This window comes from Magnolia sinica, chromosome 3 (genome assembly GCF_029962835.1).
Source record: "Magnolia sinica isolate HGM2019 chromosome 3, MsV1, whole genome shotgun sequence".
NCBI classification, from domain to species: Eukaryota; Viridiplantae; Streptophyta; class Magnoliopsida; order Magnoliales; family Magnoliaceae; genus Magnolia; species Magnolia sinica.
In genome coordinates, this window is record NC_080575.1 from 1,218,906 (window position 1) to 1,236,006 (window position 17,101).

A 17,101-nucleotide genomic window follows, 5' to 3' on the forward strand; every position below is an offset into this window, starting at 1 on the left:
TCAGGAAGTTCCAATCTACCCTGTTATAAACCTTCTCCATATCCAGCTTCAACACAAGATTCCCTCCCCTGACCTTCTTGTCTATGTCTTTAAACACTTCTTGACAAAGGGCGATATTTTCAGCTATAGATCAGCCTTTAACAAAGGCCCATTGCTTAACTGAAACCAATTTAGGGAGAATTGAGCTGAGCCTAGCGACGATGATTTTGGCAAAAAATTTGTAGACCACATTGCATAGGCTGATAGGCCGAAAATCTGCAAAGGACTTTGGGCCCGGGGATTTTAGGATAAGGCATAAAAGAATTGATGTAAACGCTTTGGGGAGACAGCCCCCTAGAAAAAACTCCTTGACAGCCCGAAATATATCACTCCTCGCAATGTCCCAACACCCTTTATAGAAAGCCCCCGAGATCCCATCCAGCTTAGGGGCACCATCAATGGAGAGTGCAAACACTAAGTCCTTTACTTCGTATAGGGAAGGAGCACTCATCAGATAGAAGTTGTCCTCATCTGTAACCAAGGAGGGTATGCAATCAATCAGCCCGCTGGCTGCTGCAGGAGGGGCTGAAAACGGGCCCAAGGAAAGTAATTTTTCCACATACCGGACAACTTCAACCTATATTTCAGCTTGGTTGGAAGAGATTTCCCCGGACTCTAGCTGAATCTCCTGAATCGAGGATTTTCTAACCCTCTCAAAGGCTGCAAGATGGAAGAATTTAGTATTTCGGTGTCCCTCCAACATCCAGTTGTTCCAGGCTTTTTTGCTTCCAAAAGATTTCTTCAGCAAGTTCTAGGTTAGCAAGCTTTCTCCTAGCTTCAGATAAGTCTCCTGGGTTGATAACGGCAAGGGAAAATTGGGCCTAGGACTTTAAAAGGGTCAACTCCTGCTCTGCAACCTTGAGGTTCTTAAACACATTGCCAAAAATCTCTCTATTCCAAACTTTTAAACGCCCTTTTTACATCTTAATTTTCAGCAGCAAGTTTAAAATGGGCTGATCAGATAGTTGTATGTTCCAAACTCCTCCAACTAGCTGCAAGAAAGAGCCATCGAGCAGCCACATCCACTGGAAGCGAAAAGGCTTAGAGACGGAAACGGCTGTAAAGGGAAATGAGATTAGAATTGGGGAGTGGTCTGAATTCACCCTCGGAAGATGCTTACTTGGAAACCTCAGAACTTTTGGACTCAATCTGCATTGCAAAGGACCCTATCTAGCCTAGCCCACACCCTAGTGCTACCAGTGTGGTTGTTACACCAGGTGAATCTGTTCTCGTTGAACCCAGCATCCATCAGCCCCGTCTTATTGATAGCGTCCCGAAACTCCACAGAACTGGCTTGATCGTGACTTCTGTTATCCAATCTTTTTGCAGAATCCAGAACTGCATTGAAATCATCGCAAATAGCCCATGGCCCATTCGAACTTGAAGCGAGAGAATCCAACTCCTCTTAGAGAAATCTCCTGCTAAACCTGGAACATTTGACATATACAAAGGATAGATGACAAGGGTCAAGGGAGTTTGGCAGCGAAACAAGAATGGTGATGATTTGGTTAGTCATTCCAAGTATAGAAACTGAAAGACTATCCCTATAGAATATCCAAAATTTACCCCCATAATCAACATTGGAGATAGAAGAGTGAAATCCAAGCTTTAACCTAATTGCCACTCTCTTCCTATCTGAAGCCATTGGCTCCAGGATAGCAACAATAGGTGGGGTATGCCCCCGGATCAACCTAATAGTAATAAATTAGAAATTTTGATTCAAATAAGGCTAAAGCACGTATTAGACATGATGTAAGTGTGATTCGCCCCTTCTCATCTCGAAGTAGAGATCGCTAACGAATTACTAGCGAATTGATTTTAGGATAAGACAAGCCTCATTTGGTCGTGCGTGTAGCAATCACAAAGGTATCGCCTTACGAATTTGGTTATCTTAGTCACTATCTCTAGCAAACTGAGTGAGTAATTGGACTCATAACTCAGCTAGTTCGAGTACTCTATATTACTAACATTTTAAAAGGAAATGAGACAGGTTGTTTCGGAGAAGAGATCAATTGAATTTTGTTTGATACGTTAGGCGTGAAGAGGTACAGTTTATAAAGATACTACTCAGATTACTGAATAGCTTGTTGTTTTTGAACCATTGGCATTAACTAACGTCAATATTTAGCCGTTCTCTGCCACAGATGGAAATTGCCATTTCCACCAGTGCTTCTACTGTCTCATTGTCCTTGCCCACATGAGCATGAGTGTGCAAGCTTTCTCTCTCCCTCTTTGCAAATAAATAAGCTACTTACAAGAAAAGTTATAGACTAAAAAAGGAAATCGAATCTCTAAACCATGTAAGAAAAATGAAAATTCACATTTTCAAAATAATTTTGTAGGGAAACCAGAATTTTAATTTTGAATTTGCGTTTCAAAAAGTTTCAACGACGTTTATTTATTTTAACCAAATAAAGTAGGATCCTCAACACTGCTGTGGGGCACAAATTTCCGAAGAATCGGACGACTGATAAAATGAATCCCGATGCTCTACATTCAACGTGCACGTACTGCGTTTCTTACCAGAAGAATTGCCTGGCTTACACCACGGGATCGCTAAAACATGAATGTTCCCGACCTCAGAGACATGCGCCACGTGTTGCGTGTTCGAATATAGGTTGTATGGAATTGGCATCTCTTCATGTATGAAATCGAAAGATCGACACGCATAGATGGTTGGAAATTTAAACGATTCTGATCACTGATATGTAGTTGAATGTGGACCATTGAAAGGAAGACTTCATGTCAACAAATCGAAGGGAGTGATTTTTTTTTATTTTTTTTTCAGGCATGATGATTGGGTTATAAGCAGTAAAAAACATAGAGTCCATGGGATGAAGGCTTCCGATTATTCAAGCACCTTGTTATGTGGGCCTGATGGGGCGGGACATGGTACTGATCGACCTGAGTCGCGACGGGTAAGACTCTGAGAACTGTTGGCCCATTGTGTTGCATGGGTGAAATCCACTCCGTTAATCAGGTGCCATTAATAATCCTAACTATAGATACCAAAAATCTGTACCATCGATAGCAATATAAAATCACTACGAAAAGCTCTGAGTTTTGGATCAGGATTGTTTTAAATTAAATATCTTTTTAAACTTGTGACACACTCCTTATGAACGGCTCGAATAGAATAGAAACACAAATTTCGGCGACATACACTCCTTCTCCTTGTTCCTTGTAGTGTGTCTCACCTGAATTACAGATCCTTTTAAATTTAAGTACCAGGAGATACAATCTAACGGTGCACCCAATGAACGGAGTGGATTTAACACAACAAAATGCTGGGTCTACTGCTCTCGGGTGTTGTACGAGGCGACGAGTACATGTATTATGGAGATTTTACTTCTTTCGCGACAGACGCTCTCCAGTCCAGCATGCTTTGCTCCGTTGGACACAACACAAAATTGGAAGTTTGCGATAATACATCGCGACCTATTCCTATATATAATGTCGGACTACAATAGCAATTAGATCTGGGGAAATTTTGGTTGATCTAAACCGTTTATGATGGGCCTCATCGTGAATGGATAACTCCCAATAGTGAAATTCATACATTCCATTATTCTATTATTTCATCGTTTAAATCTTTTCCTTTGACTATCTACGATTGCTTACACATTGTTTTGTGGGCCATTTATCAAAAGTCTTAAGCTATTTTAAGCTTGAATATTTTCAAGTCTGCCAGTTTGCTGTGTGTATATATCTTGTAGAATTAACGGTTTGGATCACCGGATATAACCCAAATCCGATGGTTATAGTCTGATGTATCTTATAGCTACATGTCCGAACGTATTTTAGCAACCCTCCACGAATAGTCCTATGATTTGTAAGCCGCACATTTCCAGATGCTAATGTGGCCGATATACCAAACAAAAACAGAGCATCGATACTTGCCGTACGTGGATCATGCCGGGGATTTTAGAAAAATGCAAGTATACCTTCACAAATCAATGGACAAGATCATCTTCGAGTGTAACCTGTGATAGCTTCAAAACTACAATGATTCCCTATTTCCGACCATCTTTGCTTATGGACCCCATGAGGTGATCATACCCAAGTATGGATAAAAAGCTAAAAAGACAAAAACCAACATTTGAAGCGAGGAACGGCACCATTTCGTACGCCAAGAATTCTCTTTAGAAAAAATGATTCCCGCGGGCCTTCTGTCTGTCAGCTTTGCCGCAGCTTTGGTACGACCCTTTTTGGTTAATTATGAAAATTCATTTCACGAAAAAACTATACATCTCGATCTACGTCCCGCCTGACAGAATTTGCCCTGGGGAAGCTTTTCATAAAAGCCGACAAGGTAAAAGAGAAAGAGGAAAAACACGTGAAAAGCTCAAAAGAACGGACCCCTCGACCCTACTTATGCTGACTGCCTGCCTGATAGCTCCTAACCCAACTCTGTCCAAAAATAGAAGCTCCCGGAAAGGGGTTAAGGGAGCTGAACGAGCAAGTTAGCTTGGAGAGCACTCCCTCATATGAACGAACCTAAATTGGCCTCTTCACTTCACTTTATCGATCATGGACAACCCGTACTTCCATTTTCAAGCTGGAATAGATGCTCCATTTATTCAGTCCACCACCAGTTTTGAGTCTGATTCTATAACAACCTTGGAGAAACCTAGGTTCAAACTTTGGTCCACCTCCAGCCCACCTACAAGTTGCCTCTTTAGATGTTTCACGTTGAAAAATTATATTTCCAGGTGGATTGTGATTTTTCCATTCTAAATAACCTGACTGGGGGCCCATTTCTTGTGCACGTTTGGTGGGTGCATAAAAATTGTGTGTGAGCAGGCACTTAGAGTAATAAAAATTGGGCATATCTTGTCTGTGTGGCGCTCAAAAATATACAGTGCTGCATAGACCACATGTAGAGTGCTTAAAATGTAAATGACTCATCTAGTGCTTAACAATTTATGGTGATATCTAACATAGTATAAATGGACAACTATAAATGAAGGACACTTAAAGATTGAATGTGACAAATTTGCAGTACTTTAATACGGACAGAGGTATGTTGGCACGTGCCACAAGAAAATAATCCAATCATATGCCACCATGCGACAATTACGTCTAGCTTATCACTTTTAAAGAACACAAAATTCCTAAAAAGGTTGGAGAACGTGGACAACTGTCCATTTCTTTTAAATTTTTATGCAAGAGTAATAGATAAGCTAAGGACAAGGTTCTTGTCCTTGATAACCAAGCAACATCTAAGGTCCACCAAAGCATTTTCTAAACAACTTCGACTGTTCGTTGATCTATTCCAAATCATCTGAAGATTCTCAGCCTTTTCTTTCTACTCCAAGGCCCCTTGATGTATTCGTTCGTTAACTTCCGTTTTCAGACTGTGTTTAAAAGATGAGATAGTCCACTTATTGATCCCATCAGATCCACGATCCAGATTATCGAATGAAGGGCCCACTTACGAACCCACAGCTATAAGACATGTTCTCACATCAGGGATCATATTAATCGCGCTGCCATTAAAAACGATCCAAGAGGGATCACTTATATCCTCAGCTCAAGTAAGCTTGTTGTGTCCCTGTGTCCTAGCGCCTCTAATCCAACCTATTGTTCTGATAGGGGCAGATTGAGATGGTTAGTGGTGCCAATGGGTGGGTTCGATTGGTTCTATCTTCTTCTTAGACAAGTTCAGGACAAGTTGTGGCGTTTCTGAACAGGTGTGCCCTCTCGGGTAGGAAATGGATGTACTGGTTGTCTAGAATTGAGAGGATTAAACCCAGAGGTCAGGTAGAGTTTGTCCATATTTTTAGAGAGGATAATGTGACGGCTGATGATACGGCCCACATGGGTAGTGAGTTTCAAACATCTACTATGGTCCGTAATTTCTCGGAGCTCCCTTTCCATGTTAGGGGTCTCATTTTCATGGATAAAGTGGGTCTAGGGGCTATCAAGCTTATCTCTTCTAGTGTCCAGCGCAGGGCCCCGTCAATTTTTGCCTTAGTTGTAGCTTCCTCCTATTTATCTTTTCTTGCTTTTGTGATGATAGGCTTCGCCCAGGTCCTTTTTCTCCTTGGGGAAGCTTGAATGTCCCTTGTGATGAAAATTTTGTCTAATGGTATGAAATGGTGGAGTTTTTTTTTTTTTTTTTTTTTTTTTTTTAAATTTTAAAATTTTAAATAATTTTTTTTTAAAAAAATAAATAAAAAAAAAAAAAAAAAAAAAAAAAGGAAGAAGAAGAAGAAGAAGTAGTTCAGGACAAGCTAAATGGATAGTTGCTCAAGTTTGGGCTAGGAAATTTAGCTAAAATGCATTGAGCTCAGGGTTGAACCCTATGTATGCCACTGTCCGGCCCATCTAAGTCATCAATGGGTTGGGCCTAATGGCATATTATGTATGTATTTACATACATACATCCACCACCGATTATCATAAATACAAATAAAAACATATACTGTATGCATCTATTTATATAGGTATATAAATATTTTCTAAGTAGCATGCTTTTATCTGGGGCTATGCCAGGGAAACCTGATTTCGCCTGGTCTCTTCATCCTCGCTGCGTAGCATTCAGCCAGGGCTTTAAGAGGGGATTATGTCAACCCTTGAAAGTTCACCAGGGATGCCCCCTCATTTTGTTGGAAACCGCAAAACAACGAGACGAATCAAGCAAATTACTCACAGAAAAAAAAAAAAAAAAAAACAAATTACTCGCAATCACACATCCAAGTTCAAACAAGAATAATCCAAAATTTATATGGAAAAATCTTTTTGAGAAAAAAATCATGACATAAAGTGACGAGTAATATACCATGAAAACATAAATTACAAGTTAACTTATCACGGAAAGTCTGAATTGGTGTAGTGATTTCTGTTTAAGCTGATGAATGAAGTGTGCATGATTTTCCAGATAGGAGTAAAACTGAACGGTCCACTGCATGAATGGTTGAATTACAATGACAATTACCAAATTGGAACGAGAGAGACATACTTATCATTGCAGTAACGTGAGCCAAAGCTCTGGAGAAAATTGGTGCTATGCATAATCATCACAACTGCCAATCGCGGGCCTATTTGTCTTGGCCTGTCACTAGCCCGACTGGACTCGTTTACTTCGTAGGCCAGCTAGGATGGATCTTGGCCCAGCCTGAACCCGGCCCAATGACAACCCTACTTATAACCTACCATGAGCACTACTATCACGATGGGATGCCCAAAATATCAACCCTATTCAATAGGTGGGCCACAATATATAAAAGGATGGAAAAGCACTCATAAACCGTCGAATGGTAGAGCTTATTATTCAAGGACAAAGCAAAGGAACCGGCGTCAAATTGTAATTCATCACCAAATCGCACATGGGGGGCCACATAATTATTTAGCTTATATCCAAGGACAGGCAGTGGATGATAATACCACACTTGAAAATTATTCTTCAAACTTCAAATATTACAATACACAATCAAATGCCATTGGTGTAAACATAAAGCCACAAAGGCATTAAGGGCCCATTTGGATGTCATTGTAAACCACTTTCCTCCGTTCCCATTTCATAAAGCTGTCTGGAAAAGAAACCACTGTACCTAGCATCTGATGTATTGAACTCTTTCACTCATATCCGGAAGGAACAAAGGCCCACAGCCAAGAAAAGGGACCATCTGAATGAAGGGGCATGATTTCGTAGACATGGAGTAAAAATAGAAGGTCCCACTTCATGAATGGTTCAAATCACACTCACAATTCCTAAATTAGCCAGAAGAAGATGATGATGAAGACGAAACAATGACAACAATGACAAGATAGAAAAAGATGCAAAAGCAATGCAGATAGAGAGAGAGAGAGAGAGAGAGAGAGAGAGAGAGAGAGAGAGAGAGAGAGAGAGAGAGAGAGAGCAAAATGAATTTAGGCCTTTGAATGATAGAAATCGATGAGGCTATAGACGAACTGGGTAACAGTGACGCCAAGAAGGAAAATGGCAGCCAAGACGGAAAGCAAAGCCCATGGGCTTCTGAAGTAGGTGTGCCAGAGGTTGGCCCGCCAACGGTTCCATTTCTTATTGCAGTAAGCAGTCACCTTCTTATGCACCTCCCCTAGGCTATTGTCTGGATCGAACGACACGTCCTGAGAGATACCATTGAAGAGCTTCGCTATAGCCTTATCCGTCCCCACAAAATTCTTGATTATCTTTTTCTTGTTGAGAAGGATTACATCTCTCTCCGTGTCGATAATATTGTCCATGAATGATACATATGAACTCACTTCAGTGCCAGCACCCGCATGAAATTGCTCAAATGCCATTAGATTGAGGAATTTGGATTCAGTGGCATCGTCAACTATGATCTGAGGGAGTGTGAGTATGCCGCCTTTGAACTCGATCTTTAGCATTTGGGTTTCCTTCATCTTAAACTGGATTCCGGCATCATGAAGCTCCGTGGCGGGCCAGATCACATCTGTAGTGCTTTTGGTGGCCGATTTGTTTTGGGTAGATTTTCCTCCAGTCACGAGATCTGGAAGCATGCTCTGCCTAACCACATCCAACACATGGAGGCGCTGGCCCATTTTAGATGTTGAGGAACCAGTAGCAAAGAAATTCATTACGAGTTGGTTTATGTATTCCTCATCCTGCATAGGTGAAATCAGGCAAAACGAATATGGCATGTAAATGTTATACTATATATATATATATATATATATATATGGATGTCCTAGGTCCATTTCTTTGCCCATCAAGATGGTCCCACTTGGCTACTCGGTGAGATTATTGAAATTGTCAATCATGGATGGACTTTGGTGCCAAAATAACACCTATGGAACAACCCTAGCCATTTTTTATTTGACCTTTTGAATATGGACACTTGATTTGGTGGTCCATTTTCAAAGGCCAAACAACCCAAATGGCTAGAATTTCCTTGTGGTCAAAATATCGACGCTCGAGAATAAAACGACCGAGTGGTCCAAGCCCTGGTACATGTTCTTGTGATCTCCATAACACTTAAAAGTGGGACTGGAATCCCATGCGGCACCTATTCTAGGCAGTGTAAGTAAATCACTAAGTCTGCGAGGCCCACCATGTTGTATGTTGTATATGTAAAATCCACTCTGTACATTAGCAACGTGGCTACTGGACCAGGTTCCCCACAATGATGTATGAGTTTTATCCAGGCCGTCCATTCATTTTAGATCATTATTTTAGTGCAAGAGCCTTAAAATGAGGCAGTACATATCTCAGGCGGACCACATTACAGGAAAACAGTGTGATTGAACGCTTACCATTAAAAACTTCTAGGGCCCTCTGTAATATTTATTTGCCATCCAACCTGTTGATTAGGTCACACAGACCTGGATGAAGGGAAAACGCAAATACACACTTGATCCAAAACTTTTGACCCCAAGAAGTTTTTAATGGTGGGCGTTCAATCACCACTGTTTGCAGTGGCGTGGTCCACCTGAGATTTTGATCTGCCTCAATTTTGGTCTCATGCCCTGAAAATGAACTGAAAAAAGGGTGGATGGCATGGATATATATATATATATACTCCGTACATCAGGTTCTATCTTATATATTAGCCCTGAGGCCAAAATTCAGCCAACTCGCACCACGTCACAATGGAGATGGGATGCCCAACAGACCTTTGTGTTTCGGGGATTTTGGAAGGAAGGTGGAAATCATTACACCTGATCTTTATTGGTGTTCCGGGGCTTTAATGATGTGTATCTTTCATCATACCCGATAATTAGGTGAATCTCACGAGGCGAAGAGAAAATACACAAAACGAGCCTGCAGATAAAAAACTCTGGCGAGCCATATCGTGTGAATTAGGCAGTTTTGAGAGCAATCTTATATTATTCCAGTAACGTGGCCCATATGAGTTTTCAATCTGTCTTATTTTTTGTGTATACGGTCCAAATAAATTTTCTCACGTAATGGATGGAGTGGATTTACATATACAACAGAGTGGGCCCCACATGAGGATTGGAGTCTTATAAGTTAAGATTAATTTTCATCGTAGGTTAGAGTTGTTTTTTTAATTTTTTTTTTTTTTTTTTTAATGTGTATATTTGATGAGGGAACTGTACAGCATCATTACACAATGTCTATTCAGGCTGCCCACCTGACACACGCTGAAACTCCCCTCTCATCATGGAAATCGGTTTGCGTACTGAGTTACTGAGTACCCTTTATCGTACTGAGTAAACTCAGTTGAGCCTACTGTGAATGTGTGTAGGTTATCCATGCCGTCCATCCGTTTTTCCAGCTCATTTTAGGGGTTGATACCAAAATATTAGTGAATCCAAAGCTCAAGTGGACCATACCAGAAGAAACCGTGGGAAAAATGATTTCCACCGTTGAAACCTTCCTAGGGTCTAGGGTTATGTTTATTTGTTATCCAACCCGTTCATAAGTTCACACATACATGGAGGTAGAGAAAACACAAATATCAGCTTGATAGAGAACTTCTATGGCCCAAAAAATTTTCAATGGTAGAGGTTCAATCAAACTGTTTCCTGTGGTGTGGTCCACTTGAGATTTTAATTTGCTTCGTTTTTGGGATCAAGCCCTAAAATTATCTGCTAACATGGATTAAAGGAGTGGATAAAATAAATAAATAACGGTAGACCCCACACAGTTTACTCAGTACGCTAAGGCTACTGAGTTACTCAGTACGCAATCCGCTTCCCTAGTTGGCCCCTCAAAATATATATATATATATATATATATATATATATATTTATTATATCCACGGAAAAAGTTACCATGCGCTCAACCTCACGATTAGCTCCCGTGAGGTCGACCTGTGTGGGCCCCACCGTGATGCATGTCAACATCAACACCGTGAATTTGATGGGTACCCTCTAAATTATGGGATATCCCAACAATCAGCCATATACGGAACTCAGGTGGGCCATACCATCTAAAATCATGTGAAACACCGTTAAAACATATAAAAGCACTTGGTGGGGCCTACCTGAGTTTTTAATGCTGCTGAAACTTGGTCTGAACCCTCATGCAAGTGGGACACACATAATGGATGGGCTAGATTTTCAAAACACATCTCAGTGGGCCCAAAAAACTGATTATGAATGTTTTAATGGTGCACGGCCCCTCCCCACTTCTGTATGTGGTGTGGCCCACAAAAGTCACGGATTGACTTGATTTTTGAGACCTAGGCCCACGATGGAATGGTGCATCTGACTGATGGGTTAGATGTTTGAAACGCATCACGGTGGGGCCCACAAAGTTCGACCTCATAGGACGGACTCTTGAGGTCGAGCGCATAGTGCCTTTTCCATATATATATATATATATATATATATATATATATAAATTGTTTAATAGATCAATAAAAGCCTTTGGACTGATTATTCATGAAATGTCGTTACATTTTGTAATATTTGGTGCAAACAAAGTCACCCAATAGTAAAAGCTTAGAAAGAAGAAAAGCCTCACCTTGGGATTTCCACTTTGAACAGCTACTAACGTCTTCAGCACCAGCAGAGGAAGTTGGTTTTCGATCATCAACATGTCTCTCTTTATATGAGGCATGATACATAGTTTTCCATGTTTACTGAAGATTGGGTCATTGTATGCATAGTCAATAGGGACATCTTCGCTCGTTTTGAAGATCTCAAGCATGAAACATCCATCGAAGATCATCAGCTTCAAAAATTTATCTCGATGTCTCCATGCCTTATCCAGCTGCTTGTAGGAGTCCATCAGTTCTTCCACTACTTCCTCCAACGCCTCCATGAAATCGTCGAGCGTTTTGTCACTCCTTTGAAGGAAGTGAAGGAGAGCTCTATGTTTGTGCTCTTCCATCGGTTTAAGGCGGGGCTTCCCATGATGGTATGGTCCGAAAGAGACCACCTGAGGCTTGTAGGCCTTGCTGCGGCTGGGATCCCCGAAGCCTGCAGGCACCCTGTAAATCGAGTGCTGGCTCCAAAGCGCTTCTTCTGCCGAGCGGCTAGCATATTGGAGCTTTGATTTAACGTCGATGACCCATTCCTGCTGTGAAGGCTGTTGTATAGCTAACATATTTTTTCCCATGATTTCTCTGGAATGATTATTCGAGTCTGTTCTACACATTCTACATTTATAACAAACAATTTTCTTCTACTTGTCTTCTAACTGTTCTTCTTCTTTTCTTTACAGTTGTAGTGAATAAAGTGAAAATACTGTCTGAATATTTCCGGAAGAAGATCTAAGCATTGTTCACCTCACATACGTGTTTCAGGTTAGAATGTCCGGCTGCGTGTGGCATTAGCAAACATCAAAAACCCTTGAGTTGGGATAAAAATCTCAATGAGTTCTGTGCATGGGCTCTTTAAAATGTAGTATGAAAGAGGAGCTGAAGGAAAAGCAAAGAAACCTTCATCTTCAAGCTTCCATACTCAAACACGCCATGCGTGCCAACGTCGTGCGTGAATGCATGCAGTATCCTAGACCTTCATCCGTTGGTCCAGCAGTGAGCTCTCCTTAGCCTAGAAGCGTGTTGGTCCCCTTAATAGGTGGGCCACAAATTCAGAAAGAAATGGGCGGTTAGTAAAATGAAGTACATGGCCTAGATTCTGATGAGGTGTCTGGCCTGGTAGATTAAAATTGGACAACTTACACTATGGTGATTGCTAAAACAGATGTCCCAGATCATACGTACGTACACGCGTGGTGCGGTCATGTCTGGCACTTGAACATGGGATGAAGCTGAATGTGGACCATTGAAAGGAAGATTTAACGGCTCAACTTCACCTAAAATAAAATTATGGGTTAGGATCAAAATTTCCAGCATGATTATTAGATCACTACTAGCAGTCCGGACTAGCGAAGAACGGGTTGGATGGAATATAAAAAACAGTTTACGCCAACGGACAAACCTACGCTAGGTATCTCCTTCCCCTCCCATTGTTCCCTGTGGTGGACCCACATCAGTTAGGGATATTGCTGAATTTCAGTCTAAGGGTGTAAAATCTAGTAGTTTACCCAATGAATGGACCGGATTTTACACATATAGAACATGGTGGGTCCCTGGAGTTCGTATGTTGTATGAATGCAGAGGTTTTGCTTCATCCACGACTGTCGCTCTCTCCGTGGGACCCAACCAAAAATGGGAGCTTTGCTGGAATGCATACCGACGCATGTCTTATGATATGCTCAGGACTATAATGGCCATTGGATCTGGGAAAATGTTAGGTGATCCAAACCGCTAATGATGGGCCTCACCGTGGATGGACCCCCAACAGTGAAATTCCCATATCTCATGATCATTCTAATGCTTTGATCATTTAAATCCTTTCCTTTGAAATATCGACCATCTCCTTAGCTGTTGTTAGGTGGATTATTGGATATCATATAACTCATCTACTAAATCTAAAACGTTCATTGATATTTAACAAAAAAAAACCGTCCATTGATACTTACACTTGAATGCCGACCATTGAAAATATTTCTATTTTTTATTTTCAATGCTGCACCTATAACTTCACAGGTTAACTTTTCAGCCAGCCCAACTAGGACGGCTATCAGTTGCCAGACCATCTCTGCCTGTGGACCTCTTGATGTGACGGATGGCAGTGAGAGCGTATTGCATATAGCATCTCACTGAGCCTTCAGCGTACCGAGTAAACTCTATAAGGCCCATACCCGAAGTATGAGCCTAAAATTGAAGTATTTAAAAAGCTTAAGTGGACCACACCACAGGAAATGGAGGATCTAATATTGAAACCTTCTTAGGGCCAACAGTTAAGTTTATTTGTCATCCCACCTGTTCATAAGGTCACAAAGACATGGATGAAGGAAAAACACAAATCCAAAACTTCTGTGGCCCTAAAAAGTCTTCAACGTTAGATAGGCGCTCAATTCCCACTGTTTCCTCCGGTGGATATGCTTCAATAATTTTAGTCTCATGCTCTTAAAAGTAATCTGAAAAACCGGATGGAGAGCCTGAATAAAATACATACACGTTGGTACGGAACTTTCTCAGTACCCTTTACGTTACTCGGTTAATCTGTTCGGATGGTTGCAAGGGAAACTGCGAATTAAGGTAAACCAACATTCAAGCGAGGAACAGCACCACTTTGTTCGGAAAGAGATCTGTTTTTGGCAAAAATAAAATAAATTCCCACGGGCCCGCAGTCTACTCAACTTGATTCGGAACCGGTCATCTATGAGGTACCATGGTAGATGGCCAACACGGACAAGCAAGATCCCAGCATGGATTGTGGAAGCAGATTGCCTGAGACGCAAAATCCCAGTTGACCAGATTCTGTGAGGCCATCACAATGAATGTGTTTTATCGACACCGTTCATCCGTTTTGCATATCATTTTAGGGTTCCCAATCCACGCTCACAGACCTTTATTGTCATCACCATTAATTTGTTAGGCAACGAATCTGAATAAATTGTAACCCAGGCAATCCGTGTCTTTATGCACCTAAAATAGGATTACTGTTGGGGCATGTCTACATGCGAGTTGCTTAGAAATGTACTGTGACAGACGTTGTGACATATGTGGGGGCACTTCATGATATACCTTTCTATATTAGATATATAACATGAGTAACAAATATGGCACATAAAGGATATTTGAAAGTTAAATATAATGGTGGCATCGAATCCCTTTGATGTCTCCTCTTCTTAGATAAGGTTGGTCTGTGAGCCATCAGGAGATCAAAAGCGGGCAACTAGCGCGCGGCTGCTTCTTCTTCCCCGTCTGCTCCTTTTGTTCCTGGATCCTTCAGCTCAGGGTCCCCTTCTGTACTAATGGGTAGTGGTAGTCTCGTTGTTTCACGATAGGTGGGGTCCTTATTTTGATGGGCCTCACCCGAATACTTGTAATTGCCTGTGATTAATGGAATGGTGGCTGAGCCTGTTGAGAATAATTCAAAACTCAACGGTCATAAGGATGTTTGAAATCCCATGATTTACTTTCTATTTGTTGTAACTGAGTTGGATGTGGTCAAGCCACATGTCACCAGCTGCTTAAATCTCTCAAGTGTTAGGTGCCTCATCAAGTCTATAAAACAATCTACTACGTGGTGTAAAAATACAACAAAACAAAAAAAGTTAATATACTCTGCAATCCTACAATTCCAAAGAAAACAGCTCTTATTGTTTTTCATGTGTGTTATTTGTGAAGTATGTTAATCATTATTGAGTTGTTGTTACTCCAACAGAGCCCACGTTTAATAAAAAAAGTGTCTAGCAACCAACATGTAGAATTTTTATTTTATTTTTTTTATGGATGGCATCAAATGGTTTGTCGATGACAATGACAGTAAAAGATTAAGACATCAACAACATATAACACATTTGCAACAATTGAAGATTGATGATAAAATATTGGCTGATGTGATATATGTGAACAATAAAAAATAATAATAATAATAGCCATACCATAGTGAAAATTATTAAGTCTTAAATTATTTTCTTTTAGAGACAAAAGCCCTACAAAGGTCCAAAAGCCTAGACAACTTGTCATTTTCTTTTAGATTTCGGAGTGAGAGCATTAGATGAACCAAGGCCACCGACATTGTCATTAGCAACCAAGCAACGCCTAAAGCTCCATCGAAGCAGTTTCAAAATTAGACAACAAAGAACCTTAATTAGTCAGATCTTTAAAGTGAGACATACTATTCGGCCTTCCAAATGAGCAGTCGATTCTTGCCATGGATAAAACTTTCAAACTTGAAAATTCTTATCCATGCAATTTTCAGCCTTTTATGTTGATTAGAAGCCCTCTTGACAGGGTAATTCAGTTGCCGACGCATTGGCCAGACTAGCAAGTGAAGGTCACGCCAACCAATTCGTTTTCTACCGGGATGAGCTTCCTAGGAGCATCAAGGGCTCTCTGTTCCTCGATAACACTGGTCTTGGCAACCTTAGATAGCCCTATTGCTTAGCGGCTCTTTTGTATAGCTCCTGTGTGTAGATATGATAGGGTCGGCCCGATCCTTTTTTGTTGGGGCTGACCTGAATGGTTGTATCATTTTTCCTATGAATGAAGAATTCCTGTTTGTTAAATTTTTTTATTTTATTTTTTTTTAAAAGCCCTCTTGACATATACATTCTGTACATAGGACTTTTTATTTGGCCAGATAAAGGAGTTAGATGGAAATCTATTATAATCAATTTGCATCCCAAGATATTAATAAAACATGAGAAGAGTAATCATGAATAATGTCTACGGAGGAAAAGGAAGAGTAAGAAAATTGGACTCTCACTAATAATTTTCGTTCCAGTTTTGGTGGTAGGTCATGCATCATATGGACATTTAAGGATCATCTGATCTGGTAATGCAACTGAGCGGTACAAGCTCTGGTACATGTTCTTGTGATCTCCACAACAAAGAGGATGTGTTTAGTTGCACCAAATTTCATGAAAAATCACACCAAACTAAGGCTGATTAATCATGAAGTATCACTAAATTCCGTGATATCCGGTGGAACCCAATGCAACCAAAAGTAACGCCTTGAAAGAAATGAAGTCTCACATGCATGGGAGGTTACCCTCTCAATATCCACTAACGACCTCATCCACATAAAGGGTACATTCAACTGAAGAAAAGGCCGAAGGTTTGATAGTTAAGATCTTCTAACATAGAGAAAATTTTGGGACATGGTCCCTTATGGTGGACATTATCATACCAATGGTCTAACTAACTCTACCCAGTGGCACTCACTTGTACAAGGGAGTATACGTTTTTATTTTTAATTAATGTAATACCTGAGCCTATTCCATCATAGGTGCTTGTACGATCAGCATTGGGGAGGGATTAATTCGATTAGCGACTCAAATAGGTTGCTTTACAATGAGTAACGTGTCGCCCCTATACCCTTCTTAAGATCAAATTCTAGCTCAGATGCTCCATTTACTTTGACATCTTATTCGAGTGACTCAATTTAAATCATTTAATTATATTACTTAATAATTTGAAATATTTTTTTCAACTTATTCACAGAGCCACTTTGATATCACTAATGACTATTGCGACTATTGTTTGAAGAAAGTGGATAAAGCCACTTTGATCAGGCCTATTTGTCTTGGCCGGTCAAGAGCCTGAGCGGACTCACGCTGGGGTTTCACTTCTTGGACAGA

General features: G+C 40.6%; 1 protein-coding gene across 1 annotated transcript; it reads right to left on the reverse strand.

Moving 5' to 3' along the window:
• Positions 1-7,390: 7,390 nt before the first annotated feature.
• Positions 7,391-12,239, reverse strand: LOC131241387 (UPF0481 protein At3g47200-like). Its single transcript, XM_058240202.1, has 2 exons — positions 11,462-12,239; positions 7,391-8,634 (listed from the first exon to the last, which is right to left on the reverse strand). The coding sequence occupies exons 1-2, from the start codon at positions 12,095-12,097 to the stop codon at positions 7,915-7,917; spliced, it is 1,356 nt and encodes a 451-aa protein (XP_058096185.1). The 5' UTR covers positions 12,098-12,239; the 3' UTR covers positions 7,391-7,914.
• Between the last annotated feature and the right edge of the window lie 4,862 nt (positions 12,240-17,101).